General features: G+C 41.8%; 1 protein-coding gene across 13 annotated transcripts in view; it reads left to right on the top strand.

The window, feature by feature from the left end:
• Positions 1-21,748, top strand: part of chl1b (cell adhesion molecule L1-like b) — an 82,893-nt gene extending 61,145 nt beyond the window's left edge. For 6 of the 13 annotated variants that reach the window (XM_033626291.2, XM_033626294.2, XM_033626293.2 and 3 more), the window contains 10 exons: positions 459-681; positions 3,287-3,402; positions 3,659-3,863; positions 3,996-4,118; positions 8,476-8,655; positions 9,891-9,920; positions 12,650-12,721; positions 17,034-17,165; positions 18,096-18,168; positions 21,472-21,748. In XM_033626291.2, coding sequence (XP_033482182.1) covers positions 459-681; positions 3,287-3,402; positions 3,659-3,863; positions 3,996-4,118; positions 8,476-8,655; positions 9,891-9,920; positions 12,650-12,721; positions 17,034-17,165; positions 18,096-18,168; positions 21,472-21,676 — 1,359 coding nt within the window. In that variant the 3' untranslated portion in view covers positions 21,677-21,748. Of the gene's footprint in view, positions 1-458; positions 682-3,286; positions 3,403-3,658; positions 3,864-3,995; positions 4,119-8,475; positions 8,656-9,890; positions 9,921-12,649; positions 12,722-16,183; positions 16,292-16,485; positions 16,766-17,033; positions 17,166-18,095; positions 18,169-18,295; positions 18,375-21,471 lie in introns of those variants that run through there. The other 7 variants (XM_033626297.2, XM_078174397.1, XM_078174418.1 and 4 more) reach the window with 5 other exon arrangements.
• The last annotated feature ends 5,449 nt before the right edge of the window (positions 21,749-27,197 follow it).

The following is a 27,197-nucleotide window of genomic DNA, read 5'->3' on the forward strand; positions in this document are numbered from 1 at the left end:
ACAATAATATATTCCGCTTTATTGTAAAAAGATAAATCTCTCCTTCACTTACTATCTGGTTGCCCTGTCATGGTAATGTAGTCTCGAATCCAGGATTCATGAGCTCCCCCACTGTTAATGATTTGCTTTTGCGGATAATGGTGTCTCATTGTATTTCTCATGGTCTGACTTCTGTGAAGAGATAAATCTTTTCATCTATGATGTCTTAGAAAGCCCTATATCAAAGAAAAGTCATGCTGCCAGACCAGGTCAGTTGTTCTATTGGTTTATTAGATAGTGGGATAAAATACTGCCAGTGTTTCAAGCGGAGTTCACTGGGCTAGCTTCTCATTTAAATCCCAGGGAGGCATTGACAATGAAATACAATCGTCTTATGCAACTGTGAAAGTCTCTATGAAACTCTTCACACCATTGTTCCTCCTTTTCTATTTTTGCTTTCTTTACTTTCCATGATTCAGCCCTTGTTACCCATTGAGCACAATGGCCCTGGTTTGGAGTATAAGGTGAGTTACAGGAGGCAGGATGTGGAGGAGGAATGGAAGGAGTACATGGTGAAGAGACACTCGTTTGTGTTGAAGAACACTCCCACATTTGTGCCTTACGAGATCAAGATCCAAGCCAGGAACCATCAGGGCTGGGGCCCAGAGCCCAAGATAGTGAGCGGCTACTCAGGAGAGGACTGTGAGTAGTAGTAAACTTAGCCGACCTTATGTGATTTTATCTTAAGTTTCACATACATTGTATTTTTTTATATTAGCAATGGATCAAATGACTGAAAGGATTGTGAATGGGGTCACTGGTAACTCTAAGGAGCATTTTAGTGTCTTTTAACTCATTCTTTCATTTTCCCAGTAACTACTTTGCCCTCATTAACTGTTTCTAGCTGCAGATATTTTCAGAAAAAACAAACAAACAAACAAACCAATCTGATAAAGTTACTTCCTGCCCACCATTGAAGAGCAGACAAATTTATCAAAGTTAGTGAACATAATGGATCATTAATTTTCCTCAGGAGTTGGTGGAGACTAAAACAGAGCTAAAAGAAGAGTGAATATTGGACTTGTATTGCTCTTATGTCAAAAAACACAACTCACTACAAAATTAGACTATGTAACATTTGAAAATATAAATAAGACAGCCTGAAGGCCTCTACACATGATCAGCTGTAAAACCGCTTTGCGCTGGCTGTCCCATTGTTTGTCTATGGAGAGGGTGGCAACGCCTGACAAAGCGGCACCGCTACCCTTGGTGTCGCGCACCGCTTGGATTTTCCGCCCAAGCGCTGCGCTCAGAGTTGAAATTATTTGAACTTTGTGCCGCTGCGCCGCACCTGGCGGTGAGCGAAGCACGTTGTTCTTATCATGTGAAGGCTGCTTAAAAGAAAATGTTGAAAAGTTCCTCTGCCCCCAAACAGCTATGATATCAGTTAGAGCTACAGTAGGTAACTTTTGAGAAAAAAAAATATTCACTATTTTGTGGAAGAAGTACATGAAGCAGAATATCTGTTAAAACATAAATCGAGATTCTGTCACTGCATTGACTATTTCTCACCTTAAATGTTGTTAAACATATTTTAGTGTACCTAGTGTACTTTAGCTGTGAAATGAGGAAGTTAAGTCCAGCAGCTATGTTGGAGACAGTCAAGCAAAGAACTCAGGAAATCTACTGGTGTGTATAAAATGACAGTTTAACCAAATGTGATTTTTAAATAAATGAAAGTTAGTTTGTAAAGTTTGGAAATTGCATTAAAGGAAATTTGACAAAAGATGTTCTAGAAGATGCCCATAAACCCAAAACAAACATAATGGATTTTCTCCTTGTACAATAGCAGTAAAATTACTTTTCTACTTACAAGTCAAATTGAATATAAAGTGTTTCCAGAAGAGCAAATGCACCATTGAAAGAAAGCTAGACCTTTGAATATTTGCATCTCCTTTCTTGTTGTTATTATCAGTGAAGAGAGAATACAGATTCTTCTGGTGGATAGAATTAGATAACATTGTGTCTGGAGTTCTGACTCATGTTGTTTCTGGGTATTAAAGTTCACAAATTCTCCACTCACCTCCTGCTGCCTTTTGGATCTGCCACAGTGCCAAGTAGCTGTCGTATCTTTAGGATCTATGATGTTATGGAGAAAGATTTGGTTTAATTCAAATAGGTTTTCCCCTTTTCGCCTAACTGATACTTTCAGGGAGACTTTGTGAAATGATTTATTTATAAGCTTTTTCGTGCTGTTGAAATATTTTAGACCTGAGAGTTTGACCTTGACTTTCAGTTTCACAGCGGTATAGTGTAGAAGTTACAGTTTCTCAAGAGAAAAGCAGCCTGTACAGAAGTTTACTGTATTTCCTGTCTTTAGCTTTCTTCTGGACTTGCCCGCAGGAAGTAACTTCAGGTCATGACTCCTCTCCTTGTTGTGTCCTCACTTAAATGTGGTGTTGTTGAATACAGTATTTAATCCCTTAGCTCAATGGTTTTATCATTTACAGTAGCTGGTGTGACTGTAGGTAGAGGCCATTGATGTCAGTCCCTAATAGGTGATCAGTGAATGTAGCTAGTTGTACAGAAACAGTAATGAGATCATTTGAGTTGTTTTCAGGATAACTCAAACTGGTATGTCATTAGCCGTGTTTCCATTAACATACTTTTATGCACAAGTATCACATTAGAAAAGTTTCATGAAAATTCATTAAAACTTTCTCAGTTGCACAAAAAAAACTTTTATGCTTGAGATAGTTTCTGCTGTTGTTGAAAAAGAGTTGATGCACTAAATGGGATATGGAAATGTCTTTGCCGAATAGCGAACATTTAACTCACATTACTGAGCAGCTTTCTGCTGTGGATGTCTTCCTGTGCATTGGAATTGTTTCACTTTGTCTTAGACAGCATGAAACATGGCCAATACAAGCTGACATGAAAGAACAATTAAAGCGTGTCCAGTTGAAACAAATTGCTGAAGACCTCTTTGTTTCTTCTCGTAGATTGGTTAGACGACCAAGGCGATTTGTTTTTTTTTTTCTGGTTTGCAACCGTTTCTTAAAGCGTAGCCTAACTGCCAACATCTGGGAAAAAAATGCTTTGCGTAGCCTGGTTTATTCGCTCCAAACCAGTTGATGGAAACACGTCTAATCTGCAGTTCTATTTTGCAACATTATAACAGTTCACTTAATTCACCTGACAATTGAATGGAAACATGGCTATTTTTGCAAGTCTTTCCTCTCTGCTCTGTTTTTCCTTGACTTACTTTTAGCTTACTGTAGGTTCTAATGTGTGTTTGCCTTTGCAGTTCCCTCTGCTGCACCTGAGGATGTAGCTGTGGAGGTGATGAACAGCTCAGTGGTCAAGGTTAGCTGGACGCGTGTACACAAGGACAAGTTACATGGACATCTGGGAGGCTACAGGGTAATACCTCAAAAACAGACCTTTGCTTTTAGACACGGCTTAAAAGGAATGGCCCTGACCTTGCTCTAAACGTTTGCTTCTTTCACCCCACTCTGTCTGCCTTACTTGGCCAGCTCAATGTTTTCCTGCACAGACCACCAGAGAGAAACACACAATAACTCATCCAGCATTCTGTTACACATAAACATATGTGTGATGCACGAAGGTTTGATGTCTTGCAGGCATTGCTGAGGATGTGTCTTCTTTCCCAATGCAGGTAAGCTGGTGGCGTCTGCGCAGTCTGGTGGACGCAAAGAAAAGCCACGGAGACAAACATACCCTAACGTTCCCCGGGGACCGCAACCACGCCACAGTACCAGGACTGACGCCGTTCTCTGAGTACAGCCTCATCGTCATGACCTTCAATGGGCAGGGCAACGGCCCCGGCAGCCATCCCCTCAACTTCAAAACCCCAGAGGGAGGTAGGATTGTGGAAAAACAGCATGGAGCGTATTGATTCACAACTACTGAAGGGAAAATCTAATAATAGCTAAGGAAACTGGGTTGCAGAATTCGACTGCTTACTGTGTGTATTACCTTCTTTGCCCCCACAGTCCCTGAGAAAAATCCTGTTTTCAGGGTCAAAGATGTACAGAGGCACACTGTCTCTCTGGTCTGGGCCCCGCCACTGGAGCCTAATGGGATTCTCACCGGGTACCTCCTGGAGTATCAGCTCAGTACGTATCCCCACACCTCATGCTTAACTAACTCAGATATAATGCTGATGCCCCTTGGTTGCCACGAGGATGTATTGCTTTTCCACTTGTGTGTAATAGTGTTTACATTTATGGGTCCTTTTCAGCTTGTACCTTCTTAAGAACAAAATAAACTGAGTATATACAAAAACACACAGGCCATATGTTATAGTTTGGAAACAGTGACTGTGTATCAGAGATCTTAATAGCCTCACTGCTTTGAATGCACAGCCTCTACCTCCATAATGTTTTGTATTGATACAGACATGTATTTACAGCACAGGAGTGTAATGGTAAAAGAAAGGTGGGAGGTCTTAGTGATTGTCTAACCCATGATCCTCAGCACGGGAAGGAAAATCATTGTGCTTCTCTAATAGGGCCGGGGTCACGCTGAGATCAGAGTGTGTATATAGGAGACATGTCAGGGTGATGTCCGCCGGCCTGCGTGTCACAATCGTGGCTCAGCCAGTGCTGACGAAGGCCACTGTGTCACAGCCGGTTAAGGTCCGGCTTTACTGACCCCATCCTGTCCGCAGGGGACACCGTCACCATTGCTCATAGTCCCGGGGGATACCGTCACCGAACCCACGTGTGCACACACTTCACCATCCTTAAACAAAAGTCATAACGAAAGCCAACGACTAACTTCCAACATCGTCTTAGTGCCACATTTCCCGGCTAATTGAGTTTGATTTGGCGGCTGCACAAGCGGGCCAAGTGTCATACGGTATTTCAGGAGAGGACGTTTTCATTGTACCCTAGCAATAAAGCTGATGGGCTCTTTGAAGTGTGACTTTTTTTTTTTTTTCTAAGTCCCCTTGAGGTAAGTCATGTGTGAAATGTTGCAAATAATGTAGCCAGCTGTCAGTGTATCATAAGCGACACAAAGGGAATCTCAAGCTGCAGCACAGCTGTTGTAGGGCCACGCCCATTTTCAGCGCAGCCTGTAATAGCTTCACGTCTCACAGGTTTCACAGGAAGGCCTGTTGTAACATCATTTAACACCCTGAGTGTGCAGGAGTACCAGGGCGTTTAAGCGGTTAAACTAATCTGCTATGAAGTGGCACGAAACCTTTTGATCATCGTATCAAGTTGTCACCAGAGAAGATCAGTGCGTTTATCAGCACACTGGCCTGCTAATAGATGCGGTGGGATACATCCAATACAGGACATTATTATAGAGGTTTTTCCTCCACCAGTACACTTTGTAGTGTTAATAATAGCTGTTCACTGAACTTAGAAAGTTTTTGTCAGCGTTCTTTTCTAAATCACTAAATAAAAACCTGAATGTAAAGGCTGTATGTATCCCAAAGCTCCCCTCAACATTAAGTAGGCGGCATGGTCACAGTGCCTCAAAGAGCTGCTAACCCACTTTAAGCCTGGGGCAGATTAGGCCAGTACAGACTGAACAACTACTAGTCAGCCTCTCTCTCAGGAAGCTAGTCACACCACTTGACAAGGCAAAGATAAGTTTGTCACAGAGGTAAAGATGAGGGCTCACACTTGATCCATTCACAGCAGTTTGCTGCATCATTTGTTGCCATGTGGCAGAGGAGCTGCAGCGAAGAGTTTACGTGAGGATTTTGTCACTTGATTAGTATTTTGTGCACATTTGTGAACACCAGTCTATATTAGAGTTACTCAGAGCAACTCATCAAGAGTGAAGTTTGCACTGCACTGATCTCCACAAGTGGGAGTTAAAATGACCTTGGCTTCAGTTCATTCTGTTTTTCTTCCCAGTTGAGCTCAGCTCATACTCACTCTCAGATTTCAGCGTTGCTAAGTCTTGGTCTGTTTCACACTACACAAGGCCAACCCTATTTGGCCCAGTAGGGCTGAAGAATATTTGGAAATGTTGTTGTCTGAAGTCAGCGGAGGAGCCAAAGTACACAGCCTTCAGCCAGTTCACTCTATAGGATCATGCGCACCAGCTGTCAGGCCTGAGTGCTTCCGGATAAGTAAGAAAGTATCCATCCACAGGCTAGAAAAGTGATGCTTATAGCCTCTTCTCTGCAACAGCCTGGGTTGTATAATTTACCAAAAGTGGACTGTTTTTTGTCCCGATAAACAAAACAACAACAAAATAAAAGTCGTGATGTCTGATAACAGTGGGTGGTGTCCAGGCAAAAAGAGAAGCAGACCAATACATTCTTGTCATTGTTTCTGCTGCCTCCTACCAGAGAGACGTAGCACCTCTTTCACAGCAAAGGTCACCTGAACACCTGCTGTGTTTGTTTTTGTTACAAAGAACATAAATGCCACCTCCCTACCTACTGTGCTGCTTTAAGTAGTGAAAAATTAGATCCCATCACAATGTAGACAAAGACAACACTAATAAATTCTAGTTGTGACTGTGCAGGACACGATCAACATTTTAAAGAGGAGTGAAGCCAAACAAGCAAATGACAAGTTGTCTTTTGTTAAAGCCAAAAAAAGCAGATGCGCAATCCAAAAATGACAAGTGACATTTGCTTTCTGTGGCATCATTGAAATGTCTTGCAATTGACAGTTGGAAGTATTTTAAAAAACGCCAGACTTTGTGCTTCAAATCAGAGTGCAAGCTGAAAGTTAATTTTAGTGTGTGCTAAAGTAAAGGAATCACAAAAACATCAGGGTTCCTGTGGATCCTTACAAAGTCTTAAAATACATTGAATTCATAAGTCTCAAAATAAGGCCTTAAGTTGTATGAAAATGTCTTGAATCAATCTTTCAAATTTTTCGGGGCAATGAGGGGGGCGTGAGCAAGTAACAAAACATGTAGCTCAACGTGTGACGTAAATAGTGACGTACTCTGAGGGAAGCCGCAGCTGGTCAGTCCTTCGGCGATTCTCTCATAAGTCGGCCTGTTCTTCACCGTTCCCGTCATTTGACGGTTAATGGCCTCTTCGTTTGCGAGGACAAGGAGGGCGTGCAATTCCTTGTCTCCCTAGTTGCTCATCTTTACAGTGTCTGTCAGGTTTGTGTTTCCCTCTTGCTACTAGCTGCTCGCTAATTCCTGCTATCAGCTGTTTCCTGTTTATCCACCGCAAGTGGGTTGCACGTGCACGTGAAGGGCGCCTCGTTCTTTTGAAACCAAAAAGGTTCAATATGACTACCCTACGAGGCGGAACATTGGGCATCTCGGATCAACTCGCCAATCAGCGAGGCAAAACGGCCCAACATTCGCTGAAAATCTGGCAGTGTAAAAGGGGCTAGAGTGAGAAACACAACATTGCCAAGAAAACTCACCAATGAATGCCTGGTATTCTCCAGTTCTGTTCTACCGTTGTCTCAGCCACAAGAAAGAAAGTCATGTTTTACGTTACAATAAACATTTAAAACTGTCCCTAACCTGAAGTAATTGTTGTCAGCTCATTTTATTTTTTCCCTTGAATTTTGCTGATTGTAAAATTGGGTTCAAGTTTCAGTCTTAGTGGCATTAAAACCTTAAAAAGTCTTAAATCATGTGGAGGAAAAGCTCCCTTATTTCAGTGTAAATACAGGGCATTTGGACTGTAGAATAAAGCAGGCACACCATTGTGGTGTGAGAATGTTCCCTTATTACAATGTCAGTATGAAATTTGTGACTTATAAAATGAAACAGTTCCTCTTTTCCCCTCTTGCAGTGTGTGAACAGTCTAGTCACAGGGTATGTACTGGGGTGGGAACAATAGGTGCTGTCTTTCAGTGACACTAGGATACAAAGAATTTGACAAAAAACTGAAAATGATCAAAAAGGCTCCCTTTAAGCAGTGTAAGAACAGGGCGTGCAGACTGTAAACGTGCCTTGTTCCCCCTCCTTTTCATGTGCAAAGTAAGTTAGAGGTCCCACTTAAACACATATTTGTTACCCCCTCTGTCCCTGTACTTCCTCTCAGGGTTGTAATTACCTATTGACATGAGGGGGTGGCATTTTCAATCAACACCTTCTGTGACCCAACTGGAGGGAATCCCAACCCCAAAGGAAATAACAGCCAAACTTACCATTTTGGAGCACTTTGAAACAAAAATCGTAGATCAGGGGTTCGGGAGGAAGCGTAGGATCAAGGGCCACACAGGAAAAGTGCGCACACTTTGACTCTTTGTGACATATAACACTGACATGTTTAATGACTTTTTTGTATGACATACAAACACTTAACAAAAACTAAAACAGCTGACAGTGATGAAGCCAACGTAGCACGTCGTATTATATTTTACCTTTCCACTTTATGTATTTGAAAGTAATGAAACAGAGAGACAGTGCAGTGTTTGACATTGATTGAACCACAGCAACAGCCTCTGCTGAGGTAAATGAACAGTGCTATTTGAGGGCTGTATTAAAAGAATGAACCATTTTTTCTGCTGTTCTTAAATCTAGTCAACGACACAGAGGAAGTGGGGCCCCTGCAGACAGTAGACATCAGCAACCCAGACACCACCAAATGGATCCTGCGTGACTTGGAGCCTTTGAGCAAATACAAGTTCTACCTGCGCTCCTGCACCACGGTGGGCTGCGGGCCCATCGTCAGCGAGGAGTGCACCACTACCCTAGAAACAAGTGAGTGATGGAGGCTCCAGAAAGCAATTGACTAGGTGTTGTATGTGTGGATAAGCTCTGTGAGTGGGGGTGAGCAGCTGGGTGAGTGGGCTGCCTCCTTGGGTAGACAATGACATCACAGACAAGCTTTGAGGTGCAGAATTGGCCGGGGAGCATTCAGGCTGAAGTGAAGTAGGTGACGAAGCCATTTCACCATTTCAAAATGGCACTGAACTAGCGGAATATGATATATGCCTGGGCAGCCAAGCTTTTCATATTTCCATGTAAGTAATTTTTGTGGATAAACAATTTCATATGGGTGTAGTGGAGGTTTTCATTTGTCACTGTCATGAGAGAGCAAGTGCTTATTGATTGGACAGAGAGTGTGAGCTATGAAACAATCAGCTAAGAAAGAAAATTGCTTTGAGCAGAAGGGAAACTGAAGGTTTTGATACTGAATTGTGTAATCATGAAAGAGTTGCTGGGTAAGTAATCATAATGAGACGGCTTGTAGCATGTAATCTTTTCTTTTCAATTACATATCATTTGTTGAGGACTGCACGCCATACAAACTCAAGTCAAGCTCCTGTGAGATTGCAGGCGCTGGTAAGAACGCCTGGACGGGAAATGAAACAGGAAACTGTGTTTGGATCCACCTGAGCGTCAGTGAAATGGACTGCAGCAACAGATACTGTCAGCATAAATAATTGGGTGGTGCTTTTACTACAAATGCACCTCAGAGAAATTTAATATGTCATTCAAGTTGCGTTATGCAAAAACAAAACGACTCAACTTAATGTTGCAACTCACTGCAGGTGTTGAATATGCGAGCGATTACTTAGTGTTTACTGGAAGAATCCTTACAATCACAGAAAGAAACTTAATTGGCTCTTAGGGGTTGTTTATTTGCATGCTGAAAAGCCAGCAGAAATGATTACAGGGAGAAGGACTCATTTTTTATGTATTGAATTTTTGTGGAGCTGTTTCATGTGTGTGTGTGCGGGAGACTTAAGATTGGAGCATGAAAGTTATTTGTGGCAGCTGCACTATCAGTGTGTGTGTGTATATGTCAGTGTCGTTTCTGTTAATTGTCCTCTGCTTGCTTTCTCTTTTGCCACTAAAACGTGCACTGCTTAAAGCATTACCTGTGATCATTCAGTGTGTATTGTTAATGTGAGCGAATGTGTAAATGTCTGCTTAGCATTGTTTGTCCCCTCTGTCTGTTTTTTTTCTTTCTTTTCTATTTTTTCCTGCAGCTTCCACTTTGGCTCCCACTTTTGGCCTCAGTATGTAAATCTGTGCTCATGTCAGTACTGTGGCTATGTCATACCTACACTGTTTTGAAACACTGCTATAACATCAGGGCCCAATCCCATTTGTGGTACCCACATCCCTTGTTTTTTGACTGCCCCTTTGCTACAACCTTTACAATGGTTAGTGTTTAAACATCCCCCTATAACACAGGGCAAACCTTCAAGACCCCGATAAGTAGTCATCAGTGGTGACAATGGCAAGAATGGCAGTATCACAATGACATTTGACATCAGAAAAGCAAGGACGCTTCCGATCCGTTCACAGCTGAAGTTTCATGCTGTCGATCAATCCAACAAGTCATCAAATAAAAAAAGAGTACTGCTTCACTAAGATTTGGACATACTCTCCAAACTAGTGAGATACCGCTGAGTCCAGAGTGAATGTCTGTTGAATTTCCAACCTGAAGCTAACTTCACAGTGGTGAGGCAGCTGCTGTTGTATTGGGTGTGGAGCAATAGATTGGACATGTGCAGTCGGCGCGCTTGCCATTCCTACAGTTCATGTAGTCACAAAAAATGTGCACAGGGCTCAATGCAGACCCTGGCAGACGTGTTGATGATGATATTTATGCCACACGGACCAAAGCCGACCGTCATGGACACACAGATGCAGAAACTATTATTGGCCTTTACCAGACCCCTAGTGGTGCTCTGTAGGCTAACATTAGCAACCCATGCTCCTACGTACCCTGCCAGTCTGCACCATATACTGTGAAATAAAAGCCCTTTTAAAATAGGAATTGTGCTAATTTGCAGGAAAGCCCAATCAGCCTTCTTTCAGCATTGGTAGTATAAAAACAAAATCGGGGAGTGCAGCAAAATGCCACCTGCCTACTTTTGTTTTCGGGGCAATGGGGGGCGTGAGCAAGTAACAAAACATGTAGCTCAGCATGTGATGTAAACAGTGACATACTCCAAGGGAAGCCACGGCTGGTCAGCCTTTCGGCGATTTTCTCATAAGTCGGCCCGTCCTTCACCATTCCCATCATTTGACGGTTAATGGCCTCTTCGTTTGCGAGGACAAGGAGGGCGCGCAATTCTTTGTCTCCCCAGTTGCTCATCTTTACAGTGTCTTTCAGGTTTGCGTTTCCCTCTTGCTACTAGTACTAGCTGCTCATTCCTGCTATCACCATTCTGAGGCAGAAAATTTGGCACCTTGGATCAACTTGCCAATCCGGCTCTGTGTGTCTAAACGCTCGCAACTTGCCGGCAAAACGGCCAAACATTCGCGGAAAATCTGGCAGTGTAAAAGGGGCTAAAGATGGACCACATGACAGCTCCCCAAATGTGAACCCAAAACATCTTGATCACCCCCTGCTGGCTGGCTGCAGTATAGTTGATAAAGCCTGCCCCCTCCATGTTAGCAGATAGGACATGGGCCAAAGTAAAAAATCAAAGCACACATCAAATAAATTTTTCTCAAAGATAGTTTCTACCATTTTAGACAGTTGTGATCACACTAATGTATGTTTAAGTGCTGGTTTTGCAAAATGGAAATATGTCAAAACGTGGGACTGTCATGCACAAATCAGCAACAACAATTACAACAATGTTAATTAGCTAGCTAGTTAGCAACCAAGACATCAGCATACTACTCGCATTTTTTTTCTTTGTTATGCTTATGTTATAAAAGAAAGGACCATAATAGATAATACAAAGGTTGTCATAATTGTTGTAGCTTTATTAATGAAGAAAATACATTTGGTTTCTTTTGTTGCTTGTGCAGCCTTCCTGTCAATGATTTTTCATAACACTCGGTTTGGAGTGTGCCTCTGAAAAACCTCCATTTGAAGGGCCATGTAGCCCAAACACTTCACCCTGCCCCTCTATCCCAGCACAAACTGGGACACCCTACCCCTGGATGTGAGCACAGATTGGAGGTGTAAGAACTAAGTGGTAGGAGCAAGGGCTGTATTGGGATTGGGTCCAATACTTCATTTTGAATTATGTGTTTCTAAATTTGCTGTATGTGGGTATGACATGTTTCACAGTGGTGATTATTATTTTAGTTAGTGGGTGCATGCTTTAGATTTAGAAATTAGGACAGGTGCTACAGGCCTGAATAAATCATCAGGTTTGGGTTCTCAAACAGATTGACACATTTTATATTTTTCTGTACAGAATTTAAAAGCTCCAAACACCGGGCTGCTCTGCAGATAATTGACCTTGTCTGCTGTGTGCCCTTGCCATCGGCAGAGAGCACTCTGATGCCTCCTTTCATTAGAAAATTGTCAACTTCTCCTTAGATAAAGTTTGTGGCTTCCTCTCTAATAGCAATGGTAATGAGTAACCTAATTATAAATTCATATTAATCTTGGCTCATTAGCGACTGTAAACGAATATTGACTTTTATCCGAACAACAGCAGACTCAGTGCAACATGTCTAACTCAAGCTGAGGAGATAAATGATGCTATAAGAGCCCAACCCAGGAAGAACATCAGACATCCCTCTTTCTTCCTATTAATGATGTACAAAAAGAACATCCATTTACTTTTAAAAGACAAGATCAAGTCAAATTACATCTCACCTTGAGTGTAAACAAATGCAAAATATATTTTATCTCTTCTAGATGTTTCACAGTAGACACGACTAGTTACTAATTTTAGAGTTTAGCTGAAAAAAGCATGCGTGCTAACAGTAGTATGTAGCACCCCCGAGCTCTATCCCATTTGATAACCATAAGGTCTGTCTTTCTTTTCAGGCAAGTCAGCTTCCCCCTCACCTCCAAGCACTCCAAAGTCCCCAGTGACCAAACCCACTCGTTCCACCATAGGTAGAGCTGCAGCACATTCTGACACAACCAGCATCAATCCACGGAGACAAGCAAAGACAGTGACATAAATATGGAAATGTCGGAAAACCAAATACATGTTTATGTTTAGTCAGAACATTTTGCAGTTACTAAGTGATGTGATGACCCTTGAACCCCTTTGGTTGGCTGTTGGCCTCAAAGTAAATTGATAACACATAAACAAAGATACAAAATACCTCCATATTATGTAGGCTGATTACTATTTCAGATTACTTTTAACAAATGGTGTCATCCAGTTGAAACAAGGATTGAAATGTGAAGTAACAGCTCTGTTTTATTGTTTGTTATAAGATGAGGGCAGACTGATGGAAAAAGTGGGTTTTAATTTCTCTGCTGTACCACAGGGAAATCTAAGATACTAGATCCATATCCCGACCCGACAGTGAAGCTGTGGAGTGCAGTCACTTGAAGGGGACAAATATGTCTAATTGTCAGTGATTGATCTGTTGGGCCTCGATCCCCCCTGTACACGTCAGTGTATTGACCCAACAGTCACCTGACATTTCCATGTAATCTTCAACTGGGTAAACAGCAACACCGCTCAGGGACAAGAAGTTGTCCGGGGCAGCATCTGAGCGGAGAGAAAATAGTGAGGATGAACGTCCTCCTGGGCCGTGCCGGGGAGGTGTGAGCTCATACTGGGAGGGTGATATTTGCAGGACACTGAGATAAGTGGATAAGTGGAAGCTGTTGAAGGCACCTGTATCAGAATATTTTCCGGCTTCTCCTTATAAAGAAAAGCCTCCTGACTTTGAAGGGGCGTCTTCCAGGGCAGCAGCTCCCTGCTGGGTGAGCAGCTGCTTTCTGCAGCATTTAATGGCAAACTGAGGAGCGCAGTGACAAAACACAGCAGCCAGCCTTGGGATATTTTTAGTTCCAGGGCCTATGTCAGGCGAAGTCATCGCACAGTTCCAATGATTGGAATTACCATAGATGCAGACTAATCCATCAGCATTAGTCAGAGAGTGTCATTTGCAGTGGTTGGTATGGGCAGCGCAGACGCAGGTGTCCTTGTGTGCCGAATTATCACCTGAGCAAATAATGCACCTGAGCAGGAGACACAGCAGAAGATTTGCATGTTTGCCGTGGGGAAATGAAGTGGATTGTGCTTTGTTGACTGGCTTAGACAGCTGCTGTCAAAGCATACTTTCCCCATACTAATGATGCACATCATTCACCACATTATTAGACTGTTTGTCTTCCCTGTTGGGTATCAAAAGGCTACATTACATGATATGTCTGAGGCAGATAAAGCTTTGTACGGATGGAATTTGTTCTTGCTTTCAAAGCAAATAACATAAAATATGATTATGAAAGCCCACTAATAATTGGACACCTCAAAGAAAGAGAGTATAACCAAGGCTGTAGCAGCCACTGAGATCACTGAGCTCATGTCCCCAGTGTTGCTTCTGGGAATTAAATTACACATCATTGGCTTCAAAGACTGAGGCAGATTTTTTTTATTTACTAAACATTAGAGCGGAAACTATTATTTGATTAATCAATCAACAGAAACGACTTTGATCATGGATTCATTGTTTAATTATTGTTTAGTAACTAGTCATCAATCATTCAAAAACACCAGAGCTCTGGTCTTCAATGTGAAGATTTTTTTTTTTTTTTTGCTTTAATCAATTTTGTTTCGTAGTGAATAAAATATCTTTGGGTTTTGGGCTGAGATGTACAAAATGAGACATTTGTAGGCATAACGTCAGGCCTGGGAACAGGTGCTTGGCATTTTTTATTATATTCTGTCATATCAAAGACTAAATGTTTAATCGAAAGCTAATCAGTTCTGGATAATATATCATTTTTAGGGGTGATTAGACCTCAGGACTGTATTTCTAAAATTCTGGCTATGGCCCTGAGAACAGACATTATTTGAACTAGTGCTAGCTGAGTAAAACATCTTTTGTGATATGACCATGACATATCATAGTATGGCGTACTGTGGTCCTTAAAATACATATTTTTTTCCTGTTACCTGTAGTACTATTCATCATTATATATTCATCATTATAAATTGTTTAGGTGTGAGTTGCAGAGTGTTGGAGATATAATCCATAGAGATGTCTGACTTTTCTCTAATATACATGTAATGGAACTAGATGGCACTCATCTTGTGGTGCTCTAAGCTCCAAAAAACATGTTAACTCAAAAGTAATATCTCTTTTCAGAAGTAATGGTCCGGTTATTTAAGATAATCCACACACCTTTATGTGAGCAGTTGCATGTAGGAACCAGGGATGAGCAGGTACCGTTATCTGTATCTGTTTGCCCATTTCAAGTACAGATACAGATACAGATACAGATAATTTAGTTGGCTGGAGTTTGACCAGGAAATGGGTGGGTACTGGGTGGAAATTGATATGTTTTGACCAGAAGTTGCTATATTTATATTTTTATTAGAAAACAAATCATAGAGCAGTCTTAGAATGGAGCTTCAGGTCATTTTTGATCAGACAGCGACCCAAATGAGGATTTTGCTTCATCATGAGCATGAATATTGAGACATTTTACTTGGATGATACTCATACTCGTAAAAAGTACATTATCTGTACCAGATACTTGTTTCATCCGAGTATTTGTCTCAATCCTACTGTTTATTTTTTCCTACTGAACGACGCCCACTAATTGTGTCCCTGCACAGAAGGACGTGTGCATCTACTGCTAACTCACCTAGCACCACTGAGCTAGGTAATGTCACAGCTCAGCCAAGGAGGATGCCATTAATATTTCCATCTTGTGCTGTCACAGGCAAGAGCCTCATTGTATAGGAGTAGATGCACTCTTCCTTCTGTGCTGTGATATGGTTGGCGCAGTGATATGGTGTAGTTTGGTAGACAGAAAATTGTCCCTACATGAAACTGCTCACTGCAAGGTCTGTGGATTATTGTGGAGTAATCAAATCATGATTTCTGGAAAGGGGGCATTGCTGTTGAGTTTTTCAAGTGTACATTGTTTGTTTGTTTTGGTTTGTTTTTGGCACCATCTAGTTCAATTATAATGGTGAGAAAGCAGAGACCTCTATGGCTGATATCTCCAACACTTAGCAACTCACACCGAAATAATCTAGACTGGTAAACAGCACTACAGTTACAAGGACAAATGCATATTTTTAAATTTGGGGCTGAACTGTCCCTTTAAGGTCTCTGTGGCTCTTCATTTTTCATCTTTCATTTCCATATTATTATTCACCCAAAGTCCCCATCTGTCAGACGTAATTGATACCTCTTCACGATAGTGTTAAGAATCAGAAGAGCACACTTGTTCCTTTCATGGAAGGCGAAGAGCAATAAGCATCCTTCATCACATATTGACAACACTCCTAACCCCTACATTAAGGCTTTGATCTGCTTTGTCCTTTACTAACCCTCCTCTGCCATTTCTCTCCTTTCTCATCTCGTCTCACTTCTCCTTCAGTCCCTGCCATCTTGAATGTTAGCTCAGCTGTTAGTGACAGCTTCGCAAATATCAGCTGGATATCTGGAGGAGAGCACACAGAGTTTTACATTGCATACATGAACAACCGTAAGCTCATATTGCACCTTTTCATCTGTTAGTTTATGGATGTTGTTAGAGGGATGCTTCAGTGAAACATCTGATACCTTTAGATGTGTTGTGTCTGAAATGGTCCTTCGTGTCTTTTCATTCATATCCTCACTAGATTCAATAGTGTGTTGTCATGAGTACTAATGCACCCTGATTATTCACCCTCTGCACAGGTGAGGGTCTCTGGAAGATATCAGAGGCCTTAAACACCTCTAAGACTTACCACATCATTGACGGGCTCGACCCTGGGACTGAGTACACTGTGCGCCTCATTCCAAACAGCTGGCTTGATAATTCTAGTTTATTTGAAGATGTTATCACGACCGGGTTTACAGGTGAGGAGGGAAACTAAAAAGAACAACAAAAGAAAGAAAAGCAGGCAGAACTAATTGACCTCTCATTGAGCGGAGTGCAGTTGCACCCAGCGCGTCCTTGAGCAGTGACTCAAGCCGCGGCGTGTGGTCCTTAGTGGTGTCACTAGGATTTAATTTGGCCGCGCGGACTCGCTGAGAGGAATTACATTTGTACAGCGTTCCTTACTTGATTAATTAGACAAGCAGGATTAGCTGTTTAATATTAATATTGGACCGTTTCCATCAGCGGCGCGCCCGGCCACCTTCAGCCTTTGCATCAGATAGGCTTTGTCGATGTAAACATTCAATCAAGTGTCCTGATGAAAAGGCCAAGGCGTGTCAAAGTCACCGGCTATTGTTCTCCTCAGGTCTGGCCAGCGTCCACGGAGGAATATCCACCCAGGGCTGGTTTATCGGCCTGATGTGTGCCATCGCTCTCCTCACACTCACTGTGTTGATCGCCTGCTTTGTCAACAGAAATAAAGGAGGGAAGTACTCCGGTAGGTGCTCACATATAGACACACACACTCACCTTGCTTGAATAGTAATTGCTGCTCGGAGCATCATTAGATTTCCATTTGGCTGTTTGTTGCTATGAAACAAATTATCAATCACACTAGAAGCCATTACAGGAATATGTAAGCTGATATGTTTTTTTTTTCTCCCAGCCACTAAATTATTTTAATGCAAATGTATACATAAATAGGCTCGTGTATTGATAGGAAAATGAGCATTCCTACTCCATGTCCAGCATTTGAATTTGGCATTATTTGCAGCTTTTTCCAGCAACAATCTAAACAAAGTGCAGCCCACAGCGAGACAGAATGCAAATGCTGCACACAGAGCAGCTGAACAGGGAATGATGACATAAGCTCTGTGGTATCTCAATGTTATTCCTGCTATTGGGGGCATGAGAGTCCTTATCGGCTTTATTATTCACAGCTAATGGCCGTCAGGTTGTCGTCTGGGCAGCGATCACTTCGCTCGTCAGCAGAAAAAAGAGCGAGACGCAGCTCTGTCCTTTGTTTTCTCATTAAGTTCTCATTATCACCCGTAGCTCCGGCAACCTTTTCTTTCATTTGCCTGAGCCGCGTCTTTTTTTTCTCCTGTTACTATAGAACTATACTTTTAAATGTGCACTGTATCATGAGTTTGACATTCATATAAAAAGCCAGGTTAGATGAAAAATATTTTATGAAAGATAAAGCTTGATATTTTTAAAACTAATGTGAGATAAAAATGTATTTCTTGAAATTTTGCAATCTTTTCTGAGGCTTGCACTGATCTTTCATTAAGCGAATAAGTGCGGGGAATCAGGGACTGAGAGTCTAACTTATTCAAACAATGAAACAGTCAGGGGACACAGTGATCGTCATTGGCAGCCTTCTCTTGAGGAAATCACTGCTATCTTCTTTTCATTTTGTGAGCAGTAAAAGAAAAAGAGGACCTCCACCCAGACGTGGAATCCCAGGGCATGAATGACGACACATTTTGTGAATACAGGTAAGCGTAACCCTCAGAGCACTATTTCACCACCTCACTGCAATACACGTGCAACAGCGTATGAAATTCTCTTCTGCTGTCCTCTTCTCTCTGTGATTCTCTCTGCATTCCTCCTCTCGCTGAAAAGACACCCCAGCATGCACCAGGTTCACGTGGAGCCTTACACTTCTTCTGTTCGAGACATTTGAAGGCCTGAGTAACTGGAAGTATGTGATAAACAGTGGTAGCATCCCTGAGCTGTTTGCACATCAGTGTTGTCCGAGTGATAGCATCCCTTTGTGATCTTAGATACTGTGTTGTGTTGTTGTTTGTCATAGACATTGTATCATAAAGGGAGCCACAGCGCCGCTCAGATGTCGCCATTTTCTGTCCGGAAGGAGCTAAATGCGAGCTGCCCGGCACACAGCGGGAAGCTAAAACCAATCAGTGTAATTGAAAGCAGCTCATCTCCAGGGCAGTGATATCTGGGCACGTTTCATTAATCCTTCAGTGGTCCGCTTCATAAGTCGACCCCAGCATGAGTCTCAGTGTAATTCTCCAATCAGTGGGATCTGCACAGCACAACAAACGCTGATGTGGCTCTGTGTGACAGGGTTCATACTTTGTCATGTTGACTCCAGGAGCTGGTTGCACCAGATACTCATAAATCTATCACCAAGGCTGCGTTCAGACTGTAGGCAAAAGTGGCCCAAATCTGATTTTTTTTTTTAATACAGAGATCTGTTTTTTTTTTTGTTTTTTTTTTTTTTCATAACAGAGTGAACAGCACAAACCACATGGAATCTGAGCTTTTCAAATCTGATTTGGGCCTGAATCAGATGGGTCCATGTCATTGGTTCGACAGCCCATTGGTTCGACATCCCATTAGTCCGACTGTCCGCGGTGCTGAACGGCTCGCAGCGGGCGTATGGTGCGCCGCGACCGGCTTGAGGCGAAGCAGGCTCACGGCTTATGAGTTTGTCACTTTCTTTTCCATTTTAACCCACACCATGATCTTTTCCTAACCCTAACCAAGTGGTTTTTGTGCCTAAACCTAACCAGACCTTAACCACAGGGCATCATGATGATTTCGGAACGGACTTCGGAACAAAGAGTTTAATATGGTCAGAACAATGGGATGTCGGACCAATGGGCTGTCGAACCAATGGGCAGTTCCCGAATCAGACACAAGTCTGATCTTTTGCAACCTGACCTCAGTCTGAACAGTCATTTCTAAATTCAAGCAACTTTTACGTCACTCAGAGATGGGTCGCCTGAACACAGTGTCTTGCCTCAAGAGTCTTGTGGGGAGGCGTTGACAGATGTCCATAAAAGTAGCTCCTGACAGCCTGAAATTTTGGATGTAATCTGTTTCAGTAACATCACAATCCCAATTTGACCCTCTTTATCCACAGCCTCGTCCTCATTATTATCAGCTTGTGAATTCACTGATGGTACGCTACGGTATGGTTCAGTTCACTTCATTTCGGTGCGCGTTTTTTGCTGGAACCGTTCTGTACCGTTCCCATTTTTGGTCCCCCCTCTGTTGGGGTACATAGCACACAGATCTGGTACTTAAAGGTGAGGCTGTGAACACTGCAGTCCGTTGATTGGTCAATAGCAGATGGTCACCCTGCTCAGGGCTGAGTTGCGGCTGGTTTTGAAGCTTGTGTAACCACTGTTCATATCATGGCAAGTTGTACATACATTAGTAAACCAAACTATAACCATAACATGATAAGTAGTTTTGCTGCCTCTCACAGCAGCTGTAGTCTGAGAAAAAATAATTTAACTCACTGGGCCGACTTTTAAGGAGGAACATTTACTTGGAATTTTACTCCATGCATGAGTTGACCCCGCCCACATTTAAGTGTACTGTCTGGAGTGGAAACGCTAAATGGACGTCATATTGGCAACATTAAAAAAATAATTTGAACAGACAAAAAAACCCAAATCAGAGCAATTAATCCAAACAACACCCACCAACATATGGTTTTTGTCTGAAGTCGGCAAGGTTACAATCGGCAGTCACTCAAAGGACAAATGACACTGCAGTAGTCAACAGTATTTCTCAGCTCCAGCTCAGAGCTGATTGGCTCCGATTGGCAGTGATGAAAAAAATGACACCATTTTTTCTAGGAAGGCAAAGGCGTGATCTGCTCTACTCTTCCTTTTTCTGTTTCTTAATAGCTTACCCTGACATACTTACCCTAACCCTAGCAGGGCAGGTCTTGCTTATGCAGTCCTTGAAAAGAAATTGGCCACCTGTGGGGACCTACCAGTTATCAACCCTTTTACTTACGATGCAGTGATGTGCTGCCACAAATTCCTTCTGTTCTCATCAAATGTTGTCAAATACACAAGCTTTTTCACACCCCTCAGCGTCTCATAGCAAGGCGCAGGACACCCTTTCGCGTCTGTTTGTGACGCACAGCTGAAACACACTGTAACATGTGGTTAAAGTTGTGAAATGTTGCAGCTGGGTTTAGGCAACAAAACTGCTCGGTCAGACTTCGGAAAAGATTATTTTTGGGTTAAAATAAGTACAGTTGTTAAATAAGAGTAACAAAACGTGATGTAAATACATCATGTGAGTGACCTACGTAAATTACAAACTGTTACATTAAAACAACGTTGAGTTTTGGTTTCACAGGGGACATGAACTGCGGTGTCCTGGGTGAAAGCCTAGTTTTGTTTGACCCATTCAGCTCCTCCTCCTCCTTTCTCACCCTTTATGTCAGTTGCTTTGAGTGTCAGCTATTGCCATGGGTTTACATAGGATTTAGCTGAAAGCCTGGTGTATCTCTTGGAGACGCCAAAGAGTGACACACCAGGAAAAAAAGAAGAAAAAAAAGTAATGCATTCTCGTTTACTTTAGAGCCATGTGCACAGTCTGGTCTGCTGGCAATAGAAAAGAAGCCTATTGCCTATTTTTAGTGTGTTTTCCTGTATTTAAAGAATCAGCATATACGTGCTAATTTTGGTGAAAACAGGGAATTATTTATGAACCTAATCATATAAAAGCATATAATGTTTTGTCATCTGGCAAGTAAGATGTGTTACAGGACCAAAGCATGTGCAGCTTAAATAATCAGCAGCAGTTTAATGCCCCCCTCAATACCTCATTTCTCTTCCAGTCATCACTTTGTCTTAGCACAAGTGTTTGTTTGATCGTTCCCCAATGTTTGGCAGAGAGACTAATGTCAGTCACAGAGGCTCATCGTAGAGGTGATAGCAGTGATAGCTGGAGCCTCTCCAATAAGCCATAGAGTGAAGCCATGGGTGAAATGAGGTGATTCTAAATCCACTGTGCCACTCTTGCAGTGACAACGACGAGAAGCCGCTGAAGGGCAGCCAACACTCGCTGAGCAGAGAGATCAAAGCAGGGGACAGCGGGGACAGCCTGGTGGACTACGGCGACGAGGACGCTCAGTTCAACGAGGACGGCTCCTTTATCGGCGAGTATGCGGGGCGAAAGGAGAAAAGGGTGTCTGCTGAGATCAAAGCCACCATTCAGACCCCGGCATGAGGAGCGGAACGGCCATCCATCCTCTCCCGGACAACGTTTTCATTAAACCTGCTGCGAGGAACAAATGAAAAAGGAAACAGACATTATCCATACCGAGCACAAGTTTTGTGTCAATTGTAATGCGTCATTGCCAACTGCACACTGCCACCCACATTTTATAAAGCTCTGTTTTGTCAAGTTGCAACAGGATGACCATTACTAAATACTGTGTATATATAGTGTATATTGTATGTGCGAAGTGTCTTTTTTTATAATTATTATTACACAAAAAATGTAGAGGGCTTGGATTTTCTTTTTATTATCTCCATTACTTCAGCTGCAGTGCTGTTTGTACAAATGTTAGGACATTTCACTCTCCATTGCACATCATTATATGCAGCTTTGCCTCTGATGTCATCTTGTAGTAGACCACAGATACAGTAAGTGGGGATATCAAGTTGATATTTTTCAATTGGAGCATATATTACTGACCTTTTATATTTGAAATTGATTCATTAAATATGATGTAAGATGTGTATAAAGGTTGCCTATTAACTTATTTTTTTGCCAGTGGTTTTATACCTGACGAAGTAACAAGGACGTTTACATATCAGAAATAATGATTCTTGAGTCACGAAGCTCCCTGTGATCTTAGAGGAAAATAAAATGTAGTTATTATGTCTTGTTTAGTATTTTCATCCATTGGACACTATAAATTACAGATCTTGGTCTGTGCTTACTATAACAGCTCCATAAACTGCCGTATCAGATCTGAAGGAGATTTTCAAACAAGTTATCCATTAAAATTTGCTATATATTTCATTCTTTAGAAATTGTTGTGTAAACCAGTTATTCACCCTTTTTTAGAACTTGTATTAAAACTACAACTACACAGTTGAATCCAGTTTATAGACAACATATATTACAATGCAAGCCTTTGCCACAAGCTGGTATTGTAAATGTAGTTCAGAGGAATAGTTTGACATATTGGGAAATATGCATATTTGCTTTCTTGGTGACAGATGAGGCAATTTATACCAGTCTCATGTTTGTATGGTAAATATGAAGCTATAGCTGGCAGCCAGTTAGCTTAGCTTAGCATAAAGACATGCAAACCTTCTTCAACCTTTGGGACTTTGGGAAAAAAAAAATGAAGCTATCATGGAGGTGTCAAAAACTGCAGTTCCTTGAATGGCCACTTGAGGCTGGCATGAGAAATTCCCATAGACAGCCATGATTAAAAAGCCCAGTTTAACAGCAAAAATCAACATGTTTACAGCCCCGTACAAAAAACGATTTTGGACTCTATAGCTGACTTCCTGTTCATGACAACTGTACGTAGTGTGGATTTTTATATAACTCACCCATTTACATTTTATTAAAGTTACCCACAATTAAGAGTGTGGTTACTGTGAGTGACAGGCATCTGCAGATAGTGTCCTCAGGTTCTCAGTCAGATCCAGCCCTCGCCCCTCAGTGGCTCCACCCTCTCCCCTAAATATGGTTTCTTCTGACTCAAAAAATCCAAGATGGCCACGGCCAAAATGCAAGGCTTCAAAACGGGAGTCCACAAATCAGTGGGTGATGAAATGGTAGCTACGTCCGTTCTTTTATACAGTCTATGCTGGAAATGGTGGTCCCAATGCTACGGCTAGCAGCCAGTTAGCTTAGCTTAGCATGAAGACTGGAAACGATAGTCCCAAAGGTAATTAAATCTGTCAAAATCGTTAGCATAATAAGCGTAATAATAATATATTTCCCATAACATGAAACTGTTCCTTTAAAGCAGCCTTCCAGGGATTTAGTGTCTTTTGCTAAAACATATTTTAAAAAAAAATGTGAAAAATGGAAGCAGTCCAGAAATCCTACACTTCCCATATATCTTTCTCTCATTAGAAAGGCACTTCTGAATAACACCCTTTTGTCAAAGACCTTTACTTTGTCTCTTCAAAATAGTTTTGATTGTAAAAAAAAAATAAAATAAAATAAAATAAATTGTACTCTAACAGCAACACAGTAATTTGCTATCTCAAAGTCTAAGCTGAGATAACCCTGGTGACATCACTATGATGTCATCAGTTATTTTTTCAGACCTGGCAAAGCATCTCCAGAACCACAGAACATTATCCAACTCTACTGAGTACTACTCCCCATGATCAGTGAACTGATTTTCATGTGTGAACTGTATTGGGCTCTTTAAGAAGAAAGTGCACAGTACCTGTAATAGATTATATATATATATGTGACATCTTCCCACCCTGCTGAGATACGGACACTGTAGTCACTGTTACATCAATCTTAACAAGCCTTACTGTGTTACTTTCAATATACTGTCATTCAGACCACAGTTATTATGTTAACTTTAGCACCATGATCAGAAGAATTGCAATGTTTTGTAAAAATTCAGCCATTGCATGTTAAGAATGTTAATTGGTGTTTTTTGATGTCATTAAATTGCTTTACTTTCTTAAATCCTGGTAATGGTCTGCCTGCCTGTTTGGTCACAGCCATCACTAGATGAAGATAATTAATGTTTGTGATACCTACGGGACTGTTTGTACAACCCTATAGAGGAATACACAACTGAATAAATCTCTGCTTGTACCTCCAGTCAGCAGTAAAATATGACACGAGAGAAAGTGGTACCTGCTGAAACATCCTCATTCCCTCTGAATAAAATAGAAGATGTCTGACAAATGGTTCCCATTTGTGGTACGACTTTAACAAATGTCATGCCAGGGTCAAGTCTCTGTCTGAGCAGAGCTTCTTGTTTGATTACTTTGGCTACAGCAGAGAATCATGAGAAATCAAAGGAGTGGGCTCAGACAGGCACTGGATCATGGAGCGAGAGCTGTAATCATGTCTGATGGTTGATAGTAGGGAGTGGAGAGTGTCACTGTGAGGGTTCTCACTGCGTGGGTCACATCTGCCTCAGGTACTCTGTCATCACTCAGCCAGGTTTGCCTCAGCTGCAGCCGTCAGAGGCTTCAGCCTTCACATACACGACCTTCAGGTGTTGACAGTGGACCCTATGGTAGCCATTTTGAAGGTCCTCAGCTCTCTGGCAACAATGCGAACAGCTGGAAGCGTCTGTACACATGCCATCCACGCTGGGGGAAACTACTTACAGAGCTTAATTCTGCATCATAACAATTACTGCTCTCTGGAGAGAATGAATTACATCTCAGCTAGAGAAATACAGTTCGGACAAAGCCTCTTAGAGAAAATACTTTGAAAAAAGACAGAATGATCCAAGGATTTGTCTATAATACAACCCTCACATGGCCAGATGTAAACTGACAGAGCTTTTGTGATATTTCCTTCAACCCATACTGGCCTGAAGTTCCTATTTCCTACAACTTGAGGTGGAGGTCAAAATCAGCGTCCTCACTCTTTTATTCAGTGTATTAAGTTACACTGATGGTCGCCAGAAGAAAATGTTGGCATTGTTGGCTTTGTGCGTTTCTGCGAACTATGACTACCTTAAATTTATACATTCATATGTTTCATAGTAACTTTTCTGAAGTGACGGAAGGTATTAGCTGTCTTTGTAATTTGGGGAGGGAGAGGGTGTGTCTTAAACACCTATCAAGATACAAACCACTGAGGAACCACTGTTCGAGACCAACAAACAACAAAACTGGTTGTGATTGAGTGAGTCATTGCAGTTGCTAACAGCTTTTATAGGCACCAAACGTGGGTGTTGTTCAGTGACTCGTGACTGTTTTTCTTGCAGCTTTCTTAGTAACCCATCACAGCTTTTCTAGTGGCTTTTCAGGCATGAGACAGAGACAGCGCAGATTTTTCTGTCGGTATAGTGGGGCGAAAAGCAGTCATTTTTACAGGTCACCTTGCTGTGTTTCCTGCCGAGATAGCGCCACGAAAAGCAGTTGATTTTTACAGAGACAGTGCTGCCTTTTCTGCTGGGATAGTGTCACAAGAAGCAGGTACACTTTAACAAGGCATCGTTTCTTTTGCTGCCGAGATTGTGCCCCCCAAACGGGCTATTTTAAGCCCGAACATAATCTTTTCCCAACCATACCCATATAGTTTTGGGGCGAAAACCTGACTAAAGCATTGTTCCAGTATATCAAGTGCATAAGAACATGCACGTGTAACGTATTTGTGGTTTGCAGAAACATACAACGTTGCATGAGTGAAACTAACATAAAGCCTCAGCAGCCAGAGTTGTCTACATGAAGCTGCTACAGTATCTTCCAGAACTGGCCTTATAAAAAACAACTAAAGAGCCTCTCAACGGCAGTACTGTTGTAAGATGAAAAAATCCAAACCTATGCCCTTGACTCTATTGCTATTACTATTTTTGATGAATAGTAACTTTAGAAGTGAATTTCCCTGATTTTCCTATGAGTTGAAAAAGCGGAGAGATTTGAGGGAAATGAGAGAAATAACTGAAACTCCTGGTGAGTTTGACTTTTTTTTTGTCTGACTCTGTTGTTTAGATAAACATAAAAAAGAAAAGAAGAAACAGAGAGATGTAGATCCATTCAAACATGGTGAAAGCAACTCTGAACCCATGAAGTGAAGTCGCTCTGAGCTGCTCCACAGAGACGAGCAGGTCTCTACCACTCTCACTGTGCTTCAGCATCAGGAGGAGTTAATAATCCGTGTATAGAAAAAAGTAAAATGAGACAGTAAGAGCCACACTGCAATAATGAGTCTTTGATGCTCATAACCTCCCACTGCCCTTATTATCATCGCATTTAGCTTTGTGTGTGTGTGTGTGTGTGTGTGTGTGTGTGTGTGTGTGTGTGTGTGTGTGTGTGTGCACCCCCTATACATTTGAAATAGGCTACTGGGCAACTTCATGTTACATCAGGTTTTTTTTTTTTCAAGCAAGACTAATTTTCCTTTTAATTCCATGACTTAAGAACTGACACAGCACGCTGCTAGTGACTCTGGGCATTAGAGTCTAATGCACTGACTAATGATTAGACTTCTATGACAACATTCACGTGCCTGAATGAAGAAAGATTGGTGCCTTTCTTGTATAAAACATGCACCCTCTATACAAGGAAGTGGAATAATCCACTAAATATTATGGAGGGCTCCAGAGAGGGAGTTTTTCACCTCTTGCTCTGCATCACTTGATCCTAAATAATAACTGTTTATACAGTACAGGCCAAAAGTTTGGACACACCTTCTCATTCAATGCGTTTTCTTTATTTTCATAACTATTTACATTGTAGATTCTCACTGAAGGCATCAAAACTATGAATGAACACATGTGGAGTTATGTACTTAACAAAAAAAGGTGAAATAACTGAAAACATGTTTTATATTCTAGTTTCTTCAAAATAGCCACCCTTTGCTCTGATTACTGCTTTGCACACTCTTGGCATTCTCTCCATGAGCTTCAAGAGGTAGTCACCTGAAATGGTTTCCACTTCACAGGTGTGCCTTATCAGGGTTAATTAGTGGAATTTCTTGCTTTATCAATGGGGTTGGGACCATCAGTTGTGTTGTGCAGAAGTCAGGTTAATACACAGCCGACAGCCCTATTGGACAACTGTTAAAATTC

The sequence above is a fragment of the Epinephelus lanceolatus genome, chromosome 1 (genome assembly GCF_041903045.1).
Source record: "Epinephelus lanceolatus isolate andai-2023 chromosome 1, ASM4190304v1, whole genome shotgun sequence".
In the NCBI taxonomy this organism is placed as follows: Eukaryota; Metazoa; Chordata; class Actinopteri; order Perciformes; family Serranidae; genus Epinephelus; species Epinephelus lanceolatus.